This window comes from Corapipo altera, unplaced genomic scaffold (genome assembly GCF_003945725.1).
Source record: "Corapipo altera isolate COAL_440 unplaced genomic scaffold, ASM394572v1 55, whole genome shotgun sequence".
Lineage (NCBI taxonomy): Eukaryota > Metazoa > Chordata > Aves > Passeriformes > Pipridae > Corapipo > Corapipo altera.
This window is the reverse complement of record NW_020884882.1, coordinates 14,735,454-14,761,156: the sequence shown is the minus strand read 5'-3', so window position 1 is coordinate 14,761,156 and position 25,703 is coordinate 14,735,454. Positions and strand designations below refer to the sequence as shown.

The 25,703-nt window shown below is 41.1% G+C and overlaps 1 protein-coding gene across 1 annotated transcript in view; it reads left to right on the top strand.

Annotated features, from left to right (window-relative positions):
- The window catches only part of CNTN3 (contactin 3), a 104,349-nt gene that overhangs the window by 76,184 nt on the left and 2,462 nt on the right, over window positions 1-25,703 (top strand). The window contains exons 8-20 of the mRNA XM_027640359.1: window positions 1,768-1,897; window positions 3,000-3,150; window positions 12,195-12,322; window positions 13,671-13,846; window positions 16,375-16,492; window positions 17,650-17,808; window positions 17,909-18,058; window positions 18,942-19,012; window positions 19,871-20,105; window positions 20,258-20,373; window positions 21,009-21,195; window positions 24,369-24,481; window positions 25,404-25,572. Coding sequence (XP_027496160.1) covers window positions 1,768-1,897; window positions 3,000-3,150; window positions 12,195-12,322; window positions 13,671-13,846; window positions 16,375-16,492; window positions 17,650-17,808; window positions 17,909-18,058; window positions 18,942-19,012; window positions 19,871-20,105; window positions 20,258-20,373; window positions 21,009-21,195; window positions 24,369-24,481; window positions 25,404-25,572 — 1,903 coding nt within the window. The remainder of the gene's footprint in view (window positions 1-1,767; window positions 1,898-2,999; window positions 3,151-12,194; window positions 12,323-13,670; window positions 13,847-16,374; window positions 16,493-17,649; window positions 17,809-17,908; window positions 18,059-18,941; window positions 19,013-19,870; window positions 20,106-20,257; window positions 20,374-21,008; window positions 21,196-24,368; window positions 24,482-25,403; window positions 25,573-25,703) is intronic.

The following is a 25,703-nucleotide window of genomic DNA, read 5'->3' as shown; positions in this document are numbered from 1 at the left end:
AACTTCTTGACAAAAAAAAAAAAAGACAAAAATCTCAAAGCTTCATTGGGTTCTCATTACTTGATGCAAAGAATGAAATATAAACAACAACATAGGTATTTGCTTTAATACAGTTGTTAAAGTACTGGAAAGTAATGCATTTGGTGACAGGGAAAAGAGGTTGAACTTAGAAGGGGAGATATTTGGTCTCCAGGTCAGAAATGCAGATTGATTTTAAATTATGGATTTTAAATCTCACTGCTTCATTGGAAAATGGCCCCGTTCAGATTATCAGAAATATAAACTACAGGCACCAGCCCATTGCAGGGAGGCATTTTGCCCTTGGCCAGTGCCTCGTGCTCAACACTGGCACTAAAGAGTTGAAGAAGAAAGAGTGACTGCTCAAGTGAATTCAGTGATTGGCTGTGAAAAACATCTCTCACCATTCAGGGACTTACATGGTCACTGAAAGGAGTGGTGGTGGTTTGGGGACAGGTTAAATGAGGGAGCACAGAATCTCACACAGAGTCTCTGAGGTGAAGTGCTTTTTTACCTCAGTAAGTACAGAAACACCTTAGAATCATTCAGTCTCCACTTCTGGGTGTTGGTGTCCAGCCTTTTGGCATCATGTCAGAGCAGAAGCACGACTGCCTCTGGAAATACTGAAGGACTGACTCTCTGAAAGCCAGCAGAAGAGGAGTTCTCTCTGTGTAGTGATCCGGTGTCTTCTGCTCCTTGACTACAAGAATCCTTCATGCTGGGTCTTCTCCACAAAGATCTGCTGGGATTGTTCCACTCAACTCCCCTTCTCCATAAACATTTTTTTTGAGGAAGAGCAAGAACTGTGGCTTGGGTAGCTAGAGAGAGGATCAAGGCATGGAGACTAAGGCTTGTTCCTCTGTGGGATTGTTTTGTCCTTTGTCTGACTGGCTGAACACCTCACGCTCAGCTGGGAGGGGACCTGTCAAGGCAGGAGCTGAGCTGTCCTGGCTGCCCAGAGGTAGCTGGAGTCCCCCTGTGTTGGGCCAACTGTGTGTACATGCCCCTAGGAAAAGCCAGGGGGTGATACCATTGCATTGTGCCTGCATTGTCCAGATCAAAAAAAAAAAAAGCTATTAGAAAATATTTTTAGGCGTTTAGTTTGGGTCCTGGTTATTTTTTTTTTCACAGAGGTTGTGGTACTTTGGTTTTGTCATTGTCACTGGTTCTTTTTCTCCCCAGTTCCACCACTCCCTCCTCAAATTAGTCACTTCTTATTGTAATTGATGCAGTTTTCCAAGGATAAGCAAGGTGGGAAGATCCAGATACTTCAGTGGCTTTGCTGGCTTTAAGGCACTTAAGTCCCTGTCTTGTGTTTAATGACTGTTGGAATTTGTTCCGCACAGTATTAGGGGGAGCTCATTAGCAAATGGCATGTGTGAAATCTCTAAATAGTACAAAATGCCAGTGCCATCTGTATAGTTTGGATACTCTGGTCTGTCCTGAGGAGGCTGGAGGGATTTTGTCCCTATTTCCAGGGAAATACAAGGGTATTTAAGATTGCAAAGCCTCTGTGAAACTGAGCAAGTAAGAATCATTTTCATATACTCTCTTGCCAAGCCTCCTTATTTGATGACTGTTACCAGATCATGATGCAGTTGTGTCACTTCTTTTAGAACTGTTCTCATGATTATGCTGTTGCATTTACCCCATGTATTGTATTTATGCTGTCCTATTTATATTCCTTACTTATTTTAAATTTTTCACAGGAAATATATCATCAATAAAGATATTTTTCTTAATATTCAGGGAAGGATCCAAATTGAAAATGGTGCACTTACAATATCAAATCTAAATCTGACAGATTCTGGCAGATACCAGTGCATAGCTGAAAATAAACATGGTGTCATCTACTCGAGTGCAGACCTCAGGGTTGTAGGTAAGATTTTCCTTTTTCACTAAAAAACCCCCTCATTTTCCCACTCCACACCCCCTCCACCTGCCTCATGTTCCACCTCCTCATGATCTCAAATTTACCTCGCTCAGATGCTGTCACTGAAATAAACATTTCTGTCAACCTGATGTCTTTATCTGCAGTGCTGAGGAGTTGACTCATCTGCTTCCAGAGGATTTGCAGGCCAATCATTCATTGCTTTAAAACAGAAGGTTCTAAACTATTCACTGGGGGAGGAGCAGAGCTGGGGGTTTGGACACAGGCCTGGAGATTAAAACCCCTGACGTGGTGTGGAGGCTCTGCAGTTGGTCAGCAGCTCTCACCTCCTGCTCTGAGGCTCCCAGGCATTTAAAAGCCATTGTGTGCAGCCCTTCTTGATCCAGGGGATGAGAAATTGTCATTCAGTCAGTCAGCATCTGCTTGGGTCTAAAACAGTGACAAGTGTTTGTTCGAGGGGAACACAGAACTTATGACTTCCATGTGCTTGTGTGATTTGTACCCTGAGCTGATTTCAAAACCAGGCCTGTCAGAGCGGAGTGTTTTGGGGACACAAGTTATTGCCTTTCTATTGTTAAGGTTACAGTCCATCAGCAGGTGCTCCCTCAGCCTTGGTCTCCTAAAATACTGAATTTCCTTTTGTAGGTGTAGGTAGAACCCACGTGTGTTTTTGGTCAGTGAAACCTGTCCACCCTCAGAACGAGCCGTGCTGTCATTTCATGTCACCTGACACTGCATTCCCAACGGGAAACCTCTCAGTTCTGTGGGGTTTAATGACACTCCTGAGCTGAGACAGGTCTGCTCCCCGTGAGCAGTGTGTGCAGTCAGGCAGGGGCTGGAGGCTGGCTGGGGTCACGGATGGGGTCGGTGTGACCTGCTCTACACACCTCGTTAGGAGAGGCACCTGCACAGCCTGTGTGCCTGGATGAGGAGGAGAGATGCCTGATTGTCCAACAGGAGATCTGTTTGAACGAATTAATGGTTTTGATTATGTTTGGAATCTGAGAGGTGTCGTGTAAGTGCTAAATAGTAGTATCATTAATAGAATTAAAAGTGCTTTATTTCACTATTACTATCCCTTCTCTTTTAGCTTCTGCTCCAGACTTTTCCAAGAATCCGATGAAGAAGCTGATCCAGGTTCAAATAGGCAGCACAGTTGACTTTGAATGCAAACCCAAAGCTTCCCCTAAGGCCAAATGTTCCTGGAAGAAGGGAGGTGAGCAGCTACACGAAAATGAAAGGTATCAAGTTACATTGGTTTATTTGTTTTAATCTTACAAGAAGCTTTTTTATGTCTTTTTATGCTGTAGTGTCATCTGTAGATCCAAAAATTGTAAAGTTTCTGTGAAGTCTGGCTGACTGGGGAGGGGTTCTCCGGTTGTTTTTTAATTGTCATTGTATCAGAGCACTGAGAGTGCAAGTGTAGTGCTTTCTCTAAGGTCAAGGGGCGGATGCTATTTTCAGTTTAATGTAGAGTTTGGCCAGATTTAGAGAGAACCAGGTACTGATAGAAAACTGGAAAGGCAAAGCCTATAGAACAGTACTAAAAACCTTCAATAAAATGCTCTGAAAATGTTGACAAGGAGGCAAATGAGGTGTGTCACAGCCCTGGTGATAATATGGCTGAGAAAAGAAAGAAAAGTTAATGATTGGGAGGTCGAGAATAGCAGATGAAAACAGGAAAAGAAAATGAAAATGCACTTAGAGGTTCTTTTCAAGCAACTGTGATCTTACCAGTGATAATATCTGTCACCATTGTTTACGTGATAGTGAATGTGTTTTGGGGTTAGTAATTCCCAGCGGAGAGTTTGTGATTCACCCATATCCCCAGCTATTGATTTCCAACAACATGTAAACGTTTTTTTCCCAGCAATAACCATTAAAACATTATTGAATTAGTCATGAACTGAAATTGCACAAAGTCTGTTGATTAAATTGTATAATAAGACAACACAGAACTGTTCCTCCCTGCTCTGGAGCAGCCGTTTGCTTTGCATCTCTCCCACACTGGGGATTACTGGCTTTTCAGGCTTTGTGTTTTACATTTCAGCATTTACACAGACTCAGAGTTTCAGTAGTGAACTGGGACAGCAAAAAAACTCCTTGGATGGAAGGTGTGATTGAGATGGTTCCACATCTGATTTAGTGTAAATTAGGCACGTTGGTACTTCGGACGTTTCAGCTGCACTTGAGTGCATGGAACAGGCTGTGAACACTCAGAGGAGCACAGTAACTGTTTGGGAGCTCAGGCTGCCCCAGGTCAGCCTTTCTGCAGGTGGTTGCTGGAATATCTGAGTTAAATGCACACTGTAGTCACAGCAACAGCCGTGGAAAGTCAGTGTTTGCCTGGGAGCAGTGGGGACAGGATGACTGTGAGCGTTCCTCTTGGAACACTCTGGTGTCACCCTGTACTTAGCAGGATAATTCATGGACAGGGAGTGTCCAGAAGTCCAGGCATGAGACTGAGGAAACAGAACACTTTGTTTTTGAAGGAGGATTAACATGGCAGTGTGTTGTGGTTTAAGGAATGTATCCCTGCTCCTCTAGGAATTTGTGTTGGGTTGTACAAAGCTTAGCCTGTCATCAGGAAGCTAGTTCTAAATTAGGCAAAATTCTTCTAGTCTTTTTCCTGTAAAACACTACATTGTGGTTTGGTTTTGCAATTTCTAAACACAGAAGTTGCTACCAGATAGATCAAAACTTACAGAGGCTGCAGTGGAGACCTTTCTCTGCTCCATCAGTCTCTGCTCCATCATGAGGCTGGAGCTCTCTCCTTGTACCCAGAAGCTTTGGGCACTGTCATCTTGACCTGCGCAGCCCTGGCTCTCTGTTCTCAGGGATCACAGTAGTTTTCTTGTGCTCTGGTGTTAAGTGTTGTCAAATGTGGCAGTTTGGCAGAGGATGGGGCATCTGTTGTGGCAGAGTTTGACACAGCCTCACTCACTGGCTGCAGGCCTGCAGGAGAGCAAAACCTCATTCCAAATAGCACTGGTTGGTTCTCCTTTCTATGTGAAACCTCCCATCATCCTTTAATTAAATAATATAATATTAATAAAGAAGTCAATAACACAGAACCACAATGATCTCTAAAATTTTATCTGATACCTGTCACTTTTTGATGATTCTCAGTGGGGTTTATTTTGATGACTGCTTTTGTAAAGCATGTGCAAAAAATGTGTAGCACCTGATTTTCTCCATTTAGGAAAATTCTTCTGTACCACTTCTATAATAAGGCAGGCAAGTGGAATTGTATCCCTCCCAATCCTGTCCCTGTTGTTGGAGCCGCCCATCATCAGCCTGTGTAGGTTCAAGTCATGACAAGTCAAAGCTTCCAGGCACTGCCAGACCTCGTAGGACTCCACACATCTCCAGGAGAAGAGTTTCAGCCACATTGTGTCTGTCTTTGAGCTTTCTCTCTGGCTGGGCATCACATCTGGTCTTAGTGCTTGCTTTGGATTGCCTTTCCAAAGCACTGCCCACCAATTTCATTTGAGTGATGGTACCAGGCTAGAGGCAGTAATGCTCAGTTTCTAAAAATGAATTGAACATACACAACACTGCCCGCTTAGATTTATGAACATAAATTACAGCTTTTAGTTCTGAAAAGTGCAGGTAATTCCAACATATGACCCAGAGTGTCTCCCACTATATTTTTGACAACATACTGTAAATGGCTTCCAGAGGAAGCACAATAACAAGCCAGTAATCCTAAATTATTCTAAATGAAGTCCGCTCGCCTTCAGAGAGAAGCAGAAGTGGCATTCTTTGCAGAAAGCACTGGAGTTCATTGCTGTCTGCTGTGAATAATTGCAATTCATGGATTTCTTGCAGTTCTACAATTCCTGCAATTCAGGAAAGGGTTTCCAATTAGCAGTACATTTTTCAGCCATTAACTACATTTCCAGTGGAGAAGTCTGTTGGGGAGGGTTTCTTTTTATTTACTTGCAGAAAACAGGAGGAATGAGTTCCTAAAAGGGGAATGCTGGTCGTGGAGAATCCAGCAGGCACTACCCCTGGGAGGAGGTGGAGGGGCAGAAGGAGCTTAACTGCATTTGGAGCTCAGCCCTACAGAAGGGTTCAAGCTCACAGAGCCCTCCTGAGGAGACACAGCCAGAAATCAATTGTGAGACAGAGACTGACTCCCATCCCTTATCAAATGTTGTCAACTATAATGTCAGCTATTACCATTTGCTTGTGAAGAGCAAGTGGAGACTTCAAAGAATTTCAAGTTATTTCATCTCCATAAGTCAGTTCCTGCAAGGGCACAGCTCTGGGACTATATCCCACATGGGTAAATAGATGTATTGTTTCCCAAATTCATGTGTCATCAAGTAGTTAAATCCACACTCCTGTTGGTTTTGGTAAGTTTGCTGGTGGTGTGTGAAGTTCCTCAGTGCTGTCAGAGAATGGGGGCAGTGAAATGCAGCAGCAGGGGTAGAGTTGATATGTTTTAATAAAACTCCTATTTAAATGATAAAAACAAAGCACAAATACTCCATTAATTCAGTGTATTCTACTGTCAGAGAACTTAGGTTTCGCTGGAGGTTTTGACCACATTACTTGAGTAAAGCCTGAGAGAGTTTCATTTTGATGGCACTGTTGCTCGTATTCTTAATTTATTTTTAAATGGTGCTGCGTTTTCAGTGTGTAAAAGATTTGGATAATGACTCAGTAAATTTTAATTAAATGAGCTGAATATGATATGTCTTGTGGAGGGAAGAAAATATAATTCAAAATGGATTCATGAGCTCTGGGCTGAGAAGTCGCTCAGCGTTGAAGAATGCAATCTTGTTTCTTGTTAATTTTGCAAAGTATGTGATTTTTTTTTTTTGGAGAATATTTTGAATAAAGAGAGCTAAACAGTAAAGAGCAGTGGAATGCAGAGAGAAGTGAAAGCATAGGGTAACATGCAGAAGGAAAGACAGAAATCAGGTGCTGAAGGAAGAAATGTCTCCCACCAGAACTGGACCCTCGAAATAAATAATTTTGAGTGATGTAATGAGTATATTAGTTTAGAATTAGCAAGAATTCTCTTTCTGGCTGCCAGATCAGGCACTGAGAGTGCCCCCATTGCCTGGCACAGGCCAATTCTCACTCCATGTTATGGTCACAGTGTGGACCAGCAGCTTGTGCTTCTTCAAGCTGTTCTTTGCCAACCATCTGACATTACCAAAGCCTTTAAAAAACTCTTCCAAAGTAGGTTTCCTATGATGTCATTAAGCCCACAACTAGGTTCTGTTTATTCCAAATTAACTGGAGCAGCTTCTGCTGAGGGCAGACCACACTCCCTGGGGTCACCAAGGCAGAGAGAGCAGAGGTTGCAAACCAGCGTTGCCTTCAGGTTCCTCTGTGTTGAAAAACTGGCCTGAGACATCTCCATCTCCACAAGAGTGAACTTTCTGTTTTTCTTTTACCCTTCAGAAAAGGAGGATTAGATGTTTAACCAAGGTTAAGTGCTCTTGCTGCTGGTTTAACTCATCAAAACACAAGGCATAGTAAAATATGTTGCAACACAGACATAATCCTTTCAAAGATTTCCTTAATATTTTATGTAAGTGTATGATTTTTAATTGTCAGATAGTACTAGACAGTTGCTGCATATTGGCAGTAGTGGGTCCTGTGCTCAAATATCTGACCAGGAATGGGTTACTAGAAGGGATTTTGAGATCATGCAGAACAAAGTTTCACCTGTAAACAAATCCACTTTTATTCCTGGAAGTTTCTAGACTTACCAAGACAAGAAAAACATAGGATGCTACAAAAACTTAGCTAAGAGACTTGACAGTGCAATTCTCCAAAGAAAACTTCAGTTTTAGCATCTTTAATTGTGGCAGAGTCATGTCAAATTAAGGGAGGAAAGAAATAATTCGTGATTAAGAGTTGCACGATTCTCAGAAGTATCAGTTACTTGGTTTATCTTCCCTACAGTTTTGAATTAAGTATTTTTATTTCATTTTGTGTTACAGTTTGAAATACTGTGATGTGGAAAGTAAAGCATTTACTTACTAGTACTTAAATAGAATTTTTTTTCTGCTGACTTTCCTGTTAATTAATCTGGTTTAATTTAGTTGGAATTTGATTGATATATAAAAAGACAGTTCTGACCCACTTTTCCACTGTTCCTTTGTACTGAAGTGTTATGAACTGGAAAGGAGTCTGTTCATGTTTATTATCATATCAATGAGGATCTAAAATAGTTGGCTTTTTTCCTGAACAATCTGACAAATGAAAAAGGCAGCGATTCCTTAGTTTGATTATGTCTCTTATTTTAGTAATAAAGCATTGTCTTGGGAAGATGAACTAATTTGCATTCATTAACAGTTTCATTAATGACAGCGAGTTTCAGTGGCAATAATTTTACCAACATGAGGCTCTCAGGTCAGGAACCCCAAATCCTGAAGTGGTTGATCCTTGTCCCCATTCTGTTGACCTCGGTCACAGGCCGTGGGTGTGAGTTCAGGTTTGTTTAGTTGGTTGGGGTTTTGTGCCATCCTTTGACTATTGGAAAACAAAAAGACCCTTTGCCAAGATCAATTTCCCACAGTTTTGCTCAAGAGCAAGCAAGAGGGGATGGTTTTTTCAATGATGCTTTGATCCGATGGCCAAACAGGTCCTGAATCCATCTCCTGTTGTGCACGTGGAATGTGCCAAAGTGTTCACTCCACCCCTTCTCTCTGTCCTGCAGGGATAAAGGTTGGTGCCATTTGCCAGGGCATCAAAAGTGTGCAGGTTGTAGAAATGGAATTCACTTAGAAAACTGCTGGCCTTGAGCAAAATGTGTTGGAAAAACACTTGGAGATCCCAGGAATGCCAAAGATTGTGTTCTGGTTTCGTGTCAGGGATCCAGGTCTCTTCCTGGCCACAGAGCAGCCCTTGTAGGGTTGGTTTAGTGTGTGATTATCTAATAATTTTCAGTAAACTGAAAGCTTTGGTTTGTCTAATGTTTCAGCAGGGGGGGTAGAGTTGTTTTTGGATTTAGGGTTTCCAGAGGCTCTACACTGCATTTACTGTTTTGTCATTGAAAAAGTAAAAAGTTTCTCTTTTCTAAATTACCAGCTAAAGATTTTATTTTGACTATCATATCTATCTCAAATTGATTTTTGGGGGTTTTGTTTGCCTTTTTTAAACTCTGGGAAAAAAACTTGATTCTTAATTATATCAGGGTTTTAATAAGCCTACTGGTTAATTATTTTAGGCAAGCTAGACTTGCAAATAGCTCAGAGCACTCTAAAAGTGATTTGTTTTAATTAAACAATAGACATTCTCAGGTTTATTCCCTGATCCTGCTTTTTCCTTTTGTTTGATCTTAGGCTTTGTCAACACTTGGGTTTTATTTAGTTGTATTTTTTCTACTGGAAAGTGCTTCAAAGTAGATGAAGCAACACAAGCTTTGGCTAGAAAATGCAACTCACTGGCTTGCTTGCAACCATAATTGATATATTTTAACACCTTTTTTTTTAATGTCATTCTAATTACCTATAAAATGTATTACTCATGTCTTTAACACATTTAAAACACCTATAAACCATATGGTCCAATTTAATTAATTTAAAATGTTCCATCTAGTATAAAGTGCAGCCAAACATGACTTGGGAATTTTGCAAAACAAGTTAATAAGCCTCAGGGAGGTCAGTGGATGGAGCCCATCCTCCTTAGGAATGTGCTCCAAATGCCACCACACTGGCTGAGGTACCTCAGGATGCTTTGTAGGATTCAAAGTTCTTTACTTCCAAATGGAAGAAGATTAAACCATCTATTTATAAGTCCCTTTCTCACCCCAGTAAGATGCTTTTGTCTGTCCTTCTAACAGGGTGACTTCTTGTCTCCTGCAATTTGCATCTGCTGATTTCATTATTGTCCCACCTTTACCCAAAGGAAGTATCTCAGCTGCAGCACCGTTTTTTAAGGAAATCTAAAATGCAATTTGAAATAATTAAGAAAAAAAAACCCAAACAATTAAAAGTTGTGCTTATTTCTATATTATGATTTCTAAAATGATGTTAGAGCAGTGCAGCTGTGGAAGGATCCAGGTTTCTGCTTTCAGACGTTTCAAATACAGTCTCCACGTGGCTTTGAGGATTAGGTGAATGTGCATTAAAGGAGAGGGGCAGTGTAACCACAGAGCCCTGGTGGGGTGACACCTCCGTGATCTGGGACTGGGAATGTGGTTTTGGGGGTCAGACAAGATAAGGGTGAAGGGTAAGATCACTGAACCTATCAGACTTCAGTCGTGTTCTGTTGCCCTTATTTACCCACTGAATTATTCTCTGAAATACAGATTCAGCTGACTTGCTCTTTTTAAAAATACCATTGTATTATTTATACTATAAATCACTATAAATAATGGATGATGGTGTGCAGCTCACTAAAGCTACACCTTTTAGGGGCCAACGTTTATTTTGCCAGCATAACTAAATCTGAGGAGTGTCTTAGCTGTGCCTGCCCTCAGTGCTGAAAGCCTGGACAGGTTTGCCTGGAGCCAGAGCTGTGGTTTCCAGCTTGGATTGCCCTTCCTCAGCTGCTGTCCCACGTGTGGAGCTGCACAGGGAGAATTGCTCCCACTGAGCTGGTGGTGTGAATGCCAGGAGAGCCAGGAACCTGTTTGCTCAAGTGAGCGTCCTGCTTACAGAATCATAGGATTGTGGAGCTGGAAAAGACCTCTAAGATCATCAAGTCCAAGTGTCAAACCACCACCAGCACCTTGTTCACCACTCAGCCATGTCCCCAAGTGCCACATGGTTTAACACTTCCAAGGATGGTGATTTAACCACTTCCCTGGGCTGCCTGTGCCAAGGCTGACAAACCTTTCCATGAAGAAAATTTCCCTAATATCCAATCTAAACCTTCCCTGGCCCAGCTTGAAGCTGTTTCCTCTCATCCTGCCACTTGTTACCTTGGAGAAGAGGCTGACACTTCACTACAGCCCCCTTTGAGGTAGTTGTAGAGGGCTTATCCCATGCTCAGGACAAGTTTCATGAGGAACAGCAGTGATCTAAGTTTCCACTTAAAACAGCAGAATTCCCCATCCTTCTGTAATAGGTATTTAACCAGAGAGAACTGAACTCAGCTGGGAGAAATTACAGAGATCCATTGATACTGTTTTACCTCAAGTGTGTTAAAAATAAAAAGAGCAGCAAGCATGTGCAATTAATTAATTTTGTACTGAATGAAGAAGTAGGTTAATAATGAAGCACATGCAGGCAAAATCCTCACAACTCTTCTGTGCTAAGTTTCATGACATTTGCTGCCTTCTCAGCTGATACTTACACTGACAACTGTGCAAGACTCCAACTGCTGCACTGAGAGGTGCCTGGAGTGTTGTTATTTACTGTTCTGTTGATTTTCTGTAGCTCCCTGTGGATGTTTGGGGCATTTCCAAACACCATCTTGCTGAGGTGCTTAGGGAGCCAACAGAGTGGTCTCAGTGTGGTTCATCTGGTGCCTCTGAAATGGGTTGGTGGGATCTGAGAGAGAAGCTCTAAAGCTCTTGACTCGGATGTATCAGGAACCTTTTGTTAATTATTCTGGACATTTTATATGCAGTTTGTTGTACAGCTGCTTCAGGTTGTCTTCGTGAGACTTGGTAGAAGCCCCTGCAGCTGAGGATATGATAGATGGGAGGACTAGAAATGGGGAAAGAGGGAGGAAAATCATCCTTACCTGTGCACCCCTCCAGTGCTGCTCTCAAGGAAATAATCTCTACTCCTCTGTCTGTGTATTACTGTGGATCTTCTCTTGTCCACATCTTTTCTAAGCACCTTTCTGCTTGTTCCATTTGTCTGCCCATTGAGCACAGCTCTCACTGGTGGAGGTTGTGTGAGGTGAAGGGAATTTTCTTTCCTACAAGTCCTTCCATGAAGGAATCTTCTGAAAAATCCTGTTGTATCATCATGGTAGTGAGAGACAGTTATTTCAAAGTTGCTGTTCAAGACTGCATGAGGTAAAAAACTTAACAGTTGAAGATTATTCTAGTTTCAATTGGTGCAGCTGAAAAAGATGGAGTTAATGTGGGATTTCTGTCTCTCTCACAGACACACACACACACACATCCCCCTACATACATCTCTAAAACATTGTCTTTGCTGATGTCCAAAACATGTAATACATGGATGGCTTCAAATTTGTTGTGTATTGTCAGTGAATAGTCATAAAGTTTTCAAGCACCAGGTTGGTGATTGCCCTGGTTTCAGCTGGAATAGAGTTCGTTTTCTTCTGATGCAATTTAATATATCTGAGGGAACAGTAGAGTATTTTAAAATTTTAAAATCTCTTCATAATTCTTTAGAATCGTGCTGTTAAAGGATGGAGGACTAAGAATAGCCAATGTGACCAAAGTGGATGCTGGAACCTACACGTGCCTGGCAGCAAACCAGTTTGGAACAACCAGTGGCTCAACAAACTTAATAGTTACTGGTGGGTGAACTGGGATGGAGGGTCTGTGGGAAGGGATGGACTTGGAATTGCAAACTCTGTGACAGGAGTCTGAGTTTGCTTATTGACAAATTACTAAATGTTGTGGAATGTAAAGAGTATGAGAAGTTTTACATTTAGCAATCTGTAAAGATAAAAGGATATTTGTTACAGCTCTTTTATTGAGAGGAAAGAGACTGAGGGATTTTCTGTCTTTCACAAAGATATTCTCAGATGTGAGGGAGTTCTGAACACTTTCCTCCCTTCTCTCACTTGTCTAAATACTAAACAGTGCAATTATGCTTGTAAGTTCTTGGGCTTTTTTAAATCTGTTATAAAAAAATGTTAATCAAAAAATGTTTGAGGTAATTTTATACTCCAGTTGAAAATCTGTTTAGCCCAAAGGAAGTCTGTGTGCTGTTTGCTTATGGAAAAAGATGTGATAGAAACTCCAGCTTCAGGGGAGCATTCAGGGACTCCACAAGCAAATAAAATATAAAGTCAAAAGCAAATTGCACACAGAATTGTTAAAAGGGTCTTGCCCCTTCCTCCAAGTCATCCATTGCTGGCTGAGATAATGTATTAAAAGAACCAGTGGTTTGTGAAGTTTATCTGAAGAATGTGTTTTCTCATAACATTCTTTTTCAAAGATTTGAATATCTGAAAAATTTTCCAAACTCAGGAGCACAGACTGGAAATGTGAAGCTGTTAATTCACTGAACAAAATAATTCTTTTTGGACCTAAGAGATATACAGGATATGTAATGCACTGGGATATCAGATAATTCTAAGTGATTCATGTCCCTTTATGTAGAAGTAATAGAATTATATACAAAATTCCTAGAATTAAATCTTATTTTTACGGTATTTATAGTAGTTGACATTTTTTTCCAATAATATGAGTCTGGAATAGCAAGCAGCTATTCTTAATGGCACTGTTTACCTTTTATATGATGTATGGACCTAAATATCCAATGCAATGGATTCCTTATGTGGATTTGCCCTGGTTTCTGGACTTTATTAGCTGCTTTATTACTCCCACCTCTTCGTCTTCCCAGGGGCTGCTGCTTCTTGCTCTGAAACAGGAATGTTTTGGAGGCACAAAGCTGAGAGACACAAAGCTGAGAGGCACACACATCTTGAATGGCTGTGGGTTGCAGTGGTTTGGCTTTGTGAAGTGTGTTGGTTTGCACACAGCAGGTTAAAATTCACCTTTTCAGTGTCAGGCAGCTCCCACTCATCAGTGTGCGAGGACACAACGCTCCGACAGCGGCATTTCCAGTGGAATATCAGGAGCAAGCAAAGCTCAGCAGTACAGGAACCCACTAACCAATATTCCTGCTCTCCACAGAGCCAACGAGGATCACCTTGGCACCTTCCAACATGGATGTCACCGTTGGGGAGAGCGTGGTGCTGCCGTGCCAGGTTCAGCATGATCCCATCCTGGACATCACTTTCACCTGGTACTTCAATGGAACCCTCACTGACTTCAAGAGAGATGCTTCCCACTTTGAGAAGGTTGGAGGGGTAAGCTGAGAACACCTTCTCTTCATTTGCCTTACAGGTGTATCCAGCCCAGACTGACTTAGTTATTGTCTTTTTTCAATGTATAAAAATAGGAAGTTCCTTCTCTTGCACAGGCATAATTCCAAATCAAAACCTTACTTTAATGTCTCTGAGGAAATAAAGCATTAAAAATATATTTTTTTTTCACAAAACATGCTCTGTTAGTGCTGAAATAAAATCCAGGGTGAGTATTGCCTAACTCAGAATTCTGAATCTCGAATGTTATACTTGGAAATTTGTCATAAAGGGCATAGTGGGTTTTATGGAATAGAGACATTTAAGGTGGTTTTTTTTAAAGTTTGTGTCTGTGTAAAGAGGGATTTAAGCTCTTCAGTAGAAAACGTCATAGATATCCAGGAGATCCATAGGAATATTTTATGGGCTTTGATCACATTAAGGTCAGTGGAATAATTTCATCTGGAGTTACATGCAGGTCTTGGTAAATAAATAAGCCTAAATATATCTGAGCCTTCCAATAGTTGCAGTGTGTATTTGCTAAATGAAAGTATCATTGCAAAAAATAACTTCAGCTTTCTTGGTTGGAAAATAATTTTTAAATAGATAGATTTCTATGTAATGATGTCTGGGAGGTCCCTGTCACACCTGCCTGAGGTCTCCAGCGTTGTAGTCAGTGGGATGTTACGGGATCACCACCTGGTCTTCCAGATGGTTAGAAAACTATGGGATGCAAGGCTGGCTGACTGCTGGGTTTGTTTTGGGTTTTTTTGTTAGGTGATTTATACAGAGAGCATGGCAGACCAAGCAGATGCCCAAATTTTGAGCAGACTTGCCTCTAAACTGAGTATCACCCAGCAATGGCTGGGGCTGTTCTGCAGCTGAGAGAAGCAAAAGCAGTTCCAGGAATTGTTCCTACTGCCTGGAATACTCTTTATTTCTAATATTCCATGTATTATGGGGAAAGGAAGGTGACCTGGGCTTGTCCCCACTGACAAAGGTTTCATCTGAGCAGGGAGGAATGCAGATACCCTGATGGAAATGGGGGGAGCTTTTCCTGCTGCATATTTTCGTGTTCCCCCTGGTACCTTGAGATTCTTCCCCAAAATATCCACAAATATTTTAAATGAAGCATTAATATTTTGGTGGCTTTCATGTCAAGCAAAACTATTCTATTTGGCAGCCCCTTTTGTGGAGATGCCTTAAACTGAGTTTGCTAAAATAAGTATGTGCAGAATGTGATTTGCTTGTATTCATTGCTGATGTTGGGCATTCCCTGAATATCCACTTCCAATCAAGTAGATGATTTTAGATTGCTTTTAACCCAACTTTTAATTTATTGTAAGCAATCAGCACTGAATTGTCCTGCAAACAACTTCCATCTGTGCTTTCACAGAAGACCAGGCACACACATGGAAGGGAATCAGGCAATTGGTTTCAGCTTCTGTTGAATAAAGAATTGAGACATTGTAATGCTGAAACAAAGAAAAATAACCAAACATTTGGAAAGGTTAATTTTTTTTTTCCTAAGATTAAAATAAATTTAAAAATCATGTTTTTCCCTTTTTCTCAAAGTGCTGTGTGCCCAGGAATCAGTCACGTGACCAGAGTAGCTGCAAATACACACAAAGTAGGGTTCTGTCCTCAAACAAATTTTCTCCAGAAAATTTAAATATAAAACTTTCAGAAATCCAAATCTGTCTAAGAGGTTTTTCACACGGAAAATACATTGTGAATGAGGTTAAAGCAGTAATTCAGATGACACAAACAGGAGATTTTTTTTTTTAAAGGACACTGCCAGTGGTTTAGTATCAAGTTCTCTGCTCAGTGATGTAGAAAACAAATATTTTACGAAGATCCCCGAGATGATTTGAAGTTACAGTTACTACTCAAGTTCTGTGTGTGTTTTCTGTGACTCAGGATATCAACCACATGCTATGATAAGAGAGAGAACAATGGGGGAGAAAAACCTAAAGATTAAATATTCAGTGAAGAACAAAGAATAGACAGACCTTAGGCTTGTAAAATGGGAAATTTAGCCCAAGCTTTAAATGAAAGTGTGCTCACAATAACCTGTAGAATGGCCCAAATTCAGTTTTGTCATTTACACGTTCCTTAAAAATCTGTCGTAACTTGGCTTATAAATTCCATAAAGCCTGTCTAGAAGTCAGATTGGTTCATGGCCATAGAAAGCTTTTTTTTTCTTTTTCTTAGGGCTTTGAGACAGATGGTTGGTTGGTCACAGGGCACTGATGTTATTGATGGTTCCTGAGAGCAGGAGGAGTGTTCCCAGTCTGAGCTCACCATGGTCTAGCATAATTCTCCCAAAAAAAGAGGGACATCACCTCATGTTTGGTAGGAAAATGCTCACAGACAACGAGCATGGAACAATAACTTGCTGTCCTGGACAGTGTCTGCTACACACTTCTTGAGCAATTTGACATTTTTCATCGATTTCCCTTTACAAATACAATCTTAATATTAAACTACAAGGGTAGTATATTTACATTAACAAGAACTTTCTGTTTCCACAGAGTGCATCAGGGGATTTAATGATCAGAAACATCCAGCTGAAACACAGTGGGAAGTATGTTTGTATGGTGAAGACAGAGGTGGACAGTGTGGCATCCGCAGCCGACCTGATCGTCCGAGGTACCTTCCAGCTTCAGCTCCTATTAATCATATTTTCTGCCTCTTTTTTATATTGCAGATTACAGAAACAACTGGTGTCATAGATTACAAGCCCAATCCATGACTTGAATTAGGTGATGAATGACTGTGGCTTGAATTATGTCATTCTGCCTTGCAGTTAGGGAGAATTACAGCTCAATTTTGGGATGGAGCCTAATTTTTTTCCCAGAGAAATTAAGAGCTGGAGGTTATAATGTTGACTTCACATCTTTTCTCACTGACAGTCCTTCAAGCCACTGACAAGAGGGAACTCACTGGCAGCTGTGAGCCAGTTGTGAGTTGCTGCCTCTGCAAACTGAGGCGTTGGGGACTCCAGAATCCTTCCTGTGAAATGGGCAACTGCTGGCAGAGCCCAGGAGAGGCTTTGTCCTAGGGACATGCTGGAGTCTAAAGCATATAATGGAGGCTTATTCCTTTTCATTCAGAGCTGGAATGTTCACAGTTGAGCCAGAACAGTAGCTTTCTTTGCTGCTGTTACAGCTACATTTATTACAGGAAAAAAGCTTTGATCTAGGAAAACACATTATGTGATCAGCACTTACTCAATATATTTTAAAATATGTCAGATATTTTCCCCTTGTCAGTGTACTGTTAGTCATTTCAACCCCCTTTGCTGGTGCAGATGAGACAAAACCCAGTATTTTTGCCAGGATGCCCAAAATGAGGATTTTCCAGAAGGCAGCAGAAAGCTTGTCTGACTGAATTGCTGCTTGGATTGCTGGTCAGATGTTGGGCTGAAAAACTGCTCCACTGTGCTGTGCAGTAAAACAGCTGTAGGTAACAAATTGGCAGACTACAGAGATGTATTAGTAGATTAAAGGAGGACATTTAGGACTAAGGGAAAAGACATTGGAAAGATAGAGGGATGGTGCTGAACAAAGGTTCTTGGTGAAAAACCAAACCCCAGTCATCTGTTCTGCAGTTGAGAGTATTTCAGGTTGAAACGATCAGAGTTAAGTTTAGTGACTGTAAAACAATAATTACAAGTGTTCCTATTCCAAGCTCAATTGTTTCCTTCCTCCCACGGTGCTGACAGAGTGGGAATCCATACTGCTGGTAGTGATTTCCAGGGCTCTGGCTTCACAAAACACTGCCTGTTTTTTTCATTCTGATTGTAGGCTCACCTGGGCCCCCTGAACACGTGAGAGTGGATGAAATAACTGATACCACAGCTCAGATCTCCTGGCAGGAAGGGACAGATAATCACAGCCCAGTGACCACCTACACCATCCAGGCCAGGACACCCTTCTCAGTGGGATGGCAGAGAGCCACAACAGGTAAACACAGTTCTTGTGACAGGCTCTGCTGGAATGTTTTTGACCAGGGACACCATGTCCTTAGTTTCCTTTTTTTTTTTTTTTATTTTCTATTTAATAGTTCCAGATGTGATCGACGGGAAAACGTTCACAACCACAGTAGTGGATTTAAACCCTTGGGTTGAATATGAATTCCGTGTAGTTGCCACCAACAAAATAGGAGGTGGAGAACCTAGTTTGCCCTCAGAAAAAGTAAGAACTGAAGAGGCAGGTTAGTGGGTTCTTCTATTTGTTTTTAATTCAAGAATCTTGAATGTTAGCAAAAAAAGGAGTGTTCATATCTTTGGCTGTTTGCAAACGAGCTTGGAATTGCCATTGGATATAAAAGCCTATAACTAGTTTGTCCATATTTTTTTCATTTAGCCGTGGGACAATTTGTGTTGCATTACTGAACATCACAGAAGCCTAACATCTAAATCCATTTAAACTGTATTTAGTATGCCAAAAGCTGCCAGTTCAGGCAGTGCTGCAGAGTCTGAAGGTATTAATGGATGGAAAGAGTTTAATTTTGACAAGGGTTTTTCATTCATGGTGTTTGATCAGTGTACACCTTCCATGTAACAAGCACAAGGCTCAGAAGAACCCATCAATTAAAACCCCAGTTAACTTGGAATAAGGCCACTGCCCAATTTATCTGGATAACATCCCTGAAAGTGTTCAAGGCCAGGCTGGATGGAGCTCTGTGCAACCTGGTCTAGTGGAAGGTGTCTCTGTCCACAGAAGTGTGGTTGGAACAAGATGATCTTTAGGGTCCCTTCCAACTCAGGCCATTCTGTGATTCTATAAGTTAACCCTATTAAAGAAATGAAGCATGTCTGCAGTTTGTAGAATTCATAAACACAGCAAACATGCTGTAGTCTGTGAGCTCTTTAGGTGCTCAGAGAAACCTCAGGCTGGCCCAGAGATGGGAAGCAGGAGGGTGAATGTGGGACAGGGCTGGGGCTTTTCAGGACTGCCCATCCTGTCCCAAAAGCATTTACCCTGTTTGCACAAGGAATATGAATACAACTGGGTTAAATTCAGAGCATGAGGTTAATGTGACGTGGTCTCTTCTCTCTACACTGTGCAGACAGCTCTGTGTTTCCTTTCCACAGTTCCCGAAATTCCCCCCTCTGAGGTCAGTGGGGGAGGAGGCAGCAGGTCTGAGCTGGTCATAACGTGGGATGTAAGTTTGCTGGCAAGCAGTTTTCTTCAGAGAGTGATTGTTCCCATTCAAACTCTTCAGAGCTGAATTTCCCTGGCTGCAGCAGCTTCTCCTCTGGGATGTGTCTGTGCTTGGTGCCGTGTGTGATGTGAGCTCTGCATGTTTGCCTTCCCTCCCTCTCTGCCACGTGTCGCTGTGCTGGGTGGCAATGCCTAGGAAATTTAGTTAGTTTGGCTGGGGTTGCTTCTGTTCTCAAACAAATGTTAATGCTAAAAAGGGCCAGGAGGGGACAGGGCAAGAGGAGGGGGGGAAGGTTAAGCCAAAGAATTAGACTTCACTTTGCAGTTCTTGCTTTCCTACCATTAACTCTGGATGCATGTGCTAACCAACACACTCACCTACTGCTTTATATTATATATCCCCTTCTTAATGATTTAAAAAAATGTTAATATTTTGTTACTAACAGTGCTTACTCTGTGTGGTTATCTAATCAAACATCAGAGGAAGCTTTAAGCTACTGTACTCAGGTAGTATTGGATTGTGTAATAGCTGACTGAGCAATTATTCATTTTTTATGAACTGTGGATTGATGAAAAAAAATTTATTTACTGGAGAGTGTCTTAAAGCAGAATACTTAGTGGAAGGCAAAGATTATACCTGAAAGTTGTTCTCTTCTTGAAATGCAAACCTCAAAATAGGTTCAGGGGAACACATTTTGCTCTGCTGTACCAGAGTTAATTGGCTGATGGAACGATGCCAAAGGCAGTGCCAGAACCTGGTTGCAGTCATGTACATAAGTCTGTTGGCACTTTATTCCTGCAAAACATACCCAGTGCTGTGTGTGGTATCACAGATTTCTGTCTGTTGCTTTTCTCCCAGCCCATCCCTGAGGAATTACAGAATGGAGAAGGCTTTGGCTACGTCGTTGCTTTCCGCCCCTCTGGCACCACAACGTGGATACAGACTGTGGTCACCTCCCCTGACACCCCAAAATACGTGTTCAGGAATGAAAGTATCTTGCCCTTTTCACCCTATGAAGTCAAAGTTGGTGTCTATAACAATAAAGGAGAAGGGCCCTTCAGTTCAGTCACCACGGTTTTTTCAGCTGAAGAAGGTACAGGATTGAGTTTCTCCCAGATATTTACTGTGAGCTGTTCCATCAGAGAACAGCAACAGTTCATAGAAATGGGATCTTCTGTTCACATGTTTATTTGCACAGTCCCCAGTTCTGTTTGTCACCTCTCCTTCCTTGGTTTCCCAATGCAGAGCCCAGCACAGCCCCCTCTGGAGTGTCTGCCACCAGCCTGTCCTCCTCGGCCATCGAGGTCTCCTGGGCACCCATTCCCTGGAAGATGAGCAATGGGAGGTTATTGGGCTATGAGGTGAGTTTATTTAACTAAAAATATTCAAATAACCCCCCCCCCATTGATTTAAATAAAATGGTGTGGGCCAGGAGGGTCGTGCAGAAGGGACAGCCACACAGATTTACAAATGATTGCCCCAAATCTTACTCTTCCTGCCCCACCCACACCCAGAGGAAGGATAATTTCTGCTATTATTGCAAAAAAGATCACAGACTGAAATTGTGTTTTTCTTCCTGTGCTGATAGATAGTCATGTGTCTGACATATCTTCAAACTGACATATTTTTTCAGAATTACATTTACTTTCAGAGAAACTTTTTCATAGGGTACATTTTCCTGAGTTTAACTTTTTTTCTCTTTAATGAAGTAATGGTTTTCCTCTTTCTCATTCTTTAATTCAAGCAAGATCTAATATTTCAATTTTCTTTTTCCTACAGTCACACTAAAAAGAGCAGCAGGCGTGAGAAGCAGATGGATAAGAATATTTTACTCTTGCACAGTAAACACATTTCTGAAACTTTAATGTATTTCTACCTTTTTCAGCTGAGGGGGGAAAAAAAAAAACAAACGCACTTAAAAGAGTCAAGTGCATTGCTGTGGGTGAACAGTCCATTCCATGCAAGATTTAAATGGTTTTGCTTTTATATCTCCTAGGTTAGGTACTGGAATAATGGTCAGAAAGAAGAATCTTCAGACAGAGTAAAAGCTGCAGGGAATGAAACATCAATAAGAATCACGGGTTTGAGGAGCAACTTGGCTTATTACACAGCTGTCCGTGCCTACAACAGTGCTGGGGCTGGGCCCTTCAGTGCCACCGTCAATGCCACCACTAAAAAGCCACGTGAGTATCTGGAATTTAAAGTGGGGAGAGACTTAATGGTGTGCAGGAAAAACAGTGGCATTACTGGGAATCACACAGTATGAGTCAGTGACTTGAATTTTCGTGCAGTCCAGGGCAGGGGTTGGTTCTAAGCACAGTTAAATCAAGCTCGGAGCTTCCTCCCTCTGTGGCTCCAGCAGGACGAGTAAAACTCAGCCATGCCAGTGGAACCCAAGAAAGATGTGTAATTCCTGCACAGAACCTTTATTATGCTTCTAATGACTGGAAGAAATTGAAAAGAAAAATCTCTGTTCTTCAGAAGGGGGAAAAAAAAAAAAGAGACTTGTTGAATTTTTCAGCGTTCTATAACATATTTATAAGTTCTCTAGGGCATGGCTTTTGAAATGCAATGATCCTCATACAGTTCATGCAAAACAATCCTTCATGTCCACTGTTTCCCCTTGAACAAATTGCACAAGAGGCCACTTTGCTGTTACAAAGGAGAAATTAAGCTGGAGAACAGATTGTCAAAGGCTGCACTAATTTTTCTACAGTGGAAATATTTTTAGTGGGCTCCTCCATTGTAACACAACCCCGAGTCAGGGTCATCACTCTTGAAGGATTTCTGTCAGAGGCACGAGAACATACAATTAAATATATCTGAAAGGTCAAACTCCCTGGAATAGTCATTAACATCCTTCTACCAGAAATAGTTGTGTCATTAATATTATGAAATAAGCTAATTTATCAGAAATTATTTTAGGCAAAAACAAGTGTCAGGCTGTCACTGAGGACTAAATCAACTCAGATTTGCCAGAGTTTAGATATATGCAGAGTTACCATGAATTGCTGATCTGAAGTAACTCACTGCCTGTAGGCTGAACAGGACATGTGATAAGTAATTTTTTCTCTAATTAATCATCTTTGTGGCCGGTGCCAGCCTGGTCAGCTCAGGGATTTTCAGTCCTTTTTTAGTGGCCACCTGCCTTTGGGATGTGTGAGCACTGGACACTGGTTTGAACAGATCCTGGATCAGGCCCTTGGTCAAGATTGCTGCTATTTGGAATAATTAAAAAGGAAAAATTAATTGCATGTGACTAAAGAGAGCAAAACCATTGTACTAGAGTGTAATGTCACTCTGAAGGATCTTGCTAACTACCAGCTGAATTGACTGAGACAAATAATTCTCTCTGCTGCTACAGCGGAAGCTGATTTTTCATTCAAAGGTGTGATTTTTAATCAATCCCAATTTCTGCTTTAACTTGAATATTCGTGATTGATGTGTTTTTTGCCGTGAACGATTTACATTCCCCCACAGGGCCTACAAGGTACCTCTCAGTAACTCCAGCCATATAGAGAAATACAAATACTTCAGTTCAACTGGCAGTATATTTCAAGATTGAAAATTGAGTCCTTGACAGATAAAGTATCTTTGCTTTTATATTTGAAATATTCCTGTTTGCAAGCCCAAAATAACAGGTGGAGGTTTTTTATAAAATATGCTATATAAAATGGCAAGTGACTGGGGAAGACTTGCCTAAGTTTATAAGACAAGGTGTCACAATTATTTCATATTTAGAAAGTCTTAAAATACAACCAAATGTGTTCTGTCAGTCAATTCTAATTCAGAGAAATATTCATGTTCATGACCAGCTTTAAGCATTTGAAGAGTCTCAGAAATCCATGCAGCTATTTGCATCCTTAGCCCTGGACATGTACTTCCATGACATGGTTGGATCAGGATCTGACCTGGTACAGATGAAGCTCTGCAGTTCTGAACACTGAAGATTACTGGAGATTTTGGTTTCTGAAGCAAATTGGAGCCTTCTGAATCCGTTCCATAAGCCAAGTGATAGATAGAGGCTTACCGTTTTTATATGTAATTATTCTTCCTTTTTTCACATGTCATCTTAATATTTTGTTGTGGATTTCAAGAATGACTCATTTCTTTTGAAATTCAGCTTTAATATCCCAGTGTGAAAACTACTCATATATGCTGTAACACTTCATTCTCAGGAGTGAAACAATCTCCTTTTACATTTCCAAAATGTGGTTATTATTAGTACATCAGGTTAAATCTTACTCAGTGCATAGAACAAGGCAAATGCTGCAAAAAATACCTGTGAGTGGTTGTTTGACTTCAGAATAATTTCTTTAAGTCTCGCTCTTACATTTTTGTGTCTATTTTTGAAGTATAATCAGATGAGTTTTGATCTGACTGCTCATGGAAAGAAGGTAGGGAGATACCTGTGGGAAGGAACTGAAATGAGGAGAAAAAAGGAAGGAAAAAAAAAACCATAAGTACATGGATACAAGTGTTCAAAACCACTATTAGTGCTTGGTACTTTAACCTCCAGCATCAAAGCACAGCCAAGTCCACCTAAGCAGCAGTTGCCTCCACTAGGTGACAGCAACAGTAAGTTGTTTTCCTTGACACATTTAGAAAAGATTTTAATCATTGATTGTGTCACTGTGTGGCCCATTTTCTGGGAGACCAACCTGGGGTATCGTAAGAGGTTTGTTCTTCCTCTGCCTGCCCTGAGAGCTTGGCAGTTCCAAGATACAGGAAAGCACAGCCCAAAGGATGCAGCTCCTTTGGAAATAACAGGCTCAGGTTGCTAATGAACAAAAAGTTAGTAGATTGCCTTGGCCAAAGCCCACTGTTGTTCAGCTCAGACATTCTGCAGGTCAGAATCTTGAGTTAAGAGAATAAAAAAAATAACCCTGTGACGCATTTCTACATTACAAACGTTAAAGTGAGTCAAGGTAGTGTGTAGATTTGAATAGTCAGTAAGACCAAATTTATCTAACAATATCTTGTGAAGAATTTTCTTGTTCTTGGCACTGCACTAAAACTGTAAATTTTCTGTTGCCACCATTGTTTTCCTCAGAGTTTGTTCTAATTGATCACCCACGTCCTAAGACACATGCTTCTATCTGGCTGCATTTAATGAAGGACAATCAACAGATAATTCAGCTTCAGAAATAACATTTATGTGGCATTCTGTTTCTTCCTTCCTTCTGTTTTTCCAATTTAGCCTCTCAACCATAACGTGTACAAACGAGGAACCTGCCTTTGAGTTGCTTTTGCATCCAAAATGTAATGACAGTCAATTGCCTGAACTATTTCCTACTGTTGAATAAATCACTAATGCCAATTAAATTAAAGTCATACTTTTATTATGTATTTGAAGCACCCAGTCAACCTCCAGGAAACGTCGTGTGGAATGTCACTGACTCCAGAGTTATCCTGAGCTGGGAGGAGGTGACAGCTCTGGGGAACGAGTCCGAGGTGACTGGGTATAAGGTCAGTGAAAACAGAGCTGAAAGCAATCCAGAGTTGGCTTTTTCTTGCCTATTTGCATGTTCAGAGGATGCACAATGTCACAGCCTTCTTACAGATTTTAATCACATTCTAACAATGTCTCATAACCACGGTCCTTTTTACCACTAATTAATTACCATTAGTGTACACTAATGCCTTCTCCTCGTGCCTTCTCTTGGGATCCCACTTACCACACGTGTAACACTTGGATCTTAGAACCTGCAGAACACTTATCACATCTGTAACACCTACTAAAAATATGTAACACCTAAATATATAACACTTCAGAAGAAACCATATAATCCAAGATTTAGCCTGGTGGACGCAGCTTCCCTTCCTGGCCAGGTGTATGTATAGTACCACATGTATCAAACTGATATTTTTAAACCCTTTTTCTTCTTACCTACTGTGGGTCTTGCTCATTTTCCTGATAGAAATTACGTCTGCTCTAAATCTGATCAGCACACAAATGTACAAGTATTTAAATTTGTCATATAAGTGTGAAAGAATAGCTGAGGATGTTCTTGATAAGCTCTGTGTAGCTGGATCCCACATGATATATTCCCACTTAAAAGATTTAGGCTGAAGATCTGAGTTGTATTGGCAAGAAATTCATGTTTGCAGCTTGTTCCAGTGTCCCACCACCAATTATATTATTACCTATAATAACAATTGTAATCAAAACAATAAATAATGTGTTATCATTCTACAGTGTGCCATTTCTGATTAAACCTGTTGATTGACGTTACCTTCTTTCTTAAAACGTAATTCCGCACAAGAACATTAAACCAAAAAAAAAAAAAAAAATCAGATCTTTTCACCCCGAAAAGAAAGCTGGATTCTGAGAAGCCCAGCTAAAACTGGCAGGGCAGGTCGTAGAGGAGGAATTTTGCCTGTGTTGCAGGTTTTGTACAGGACCAGCAGCCAGAGCAGCGTGAACGTGCTGAGCACGGAGCAGACGACGGCCGAGCTCTGGCTCCAGTCCAACGACGATTATATCATCGAGGTGAAGGCCACCACCGAGGGTGGGGATGGCACCAGCAGCGAGCAGATCCTCATTCCCAGACTAGCCAGTAAGTTCAAGCTGATTCCCTTCAACTTTGTCTTTTCAGGAACAAAAAAAAAAAAAAAAAAAGGAATTAATATTTATTCTTTGGGTGGTAATAAGGTCATAAAAGGAAAAGCAATTAACGGTCTTCACGCC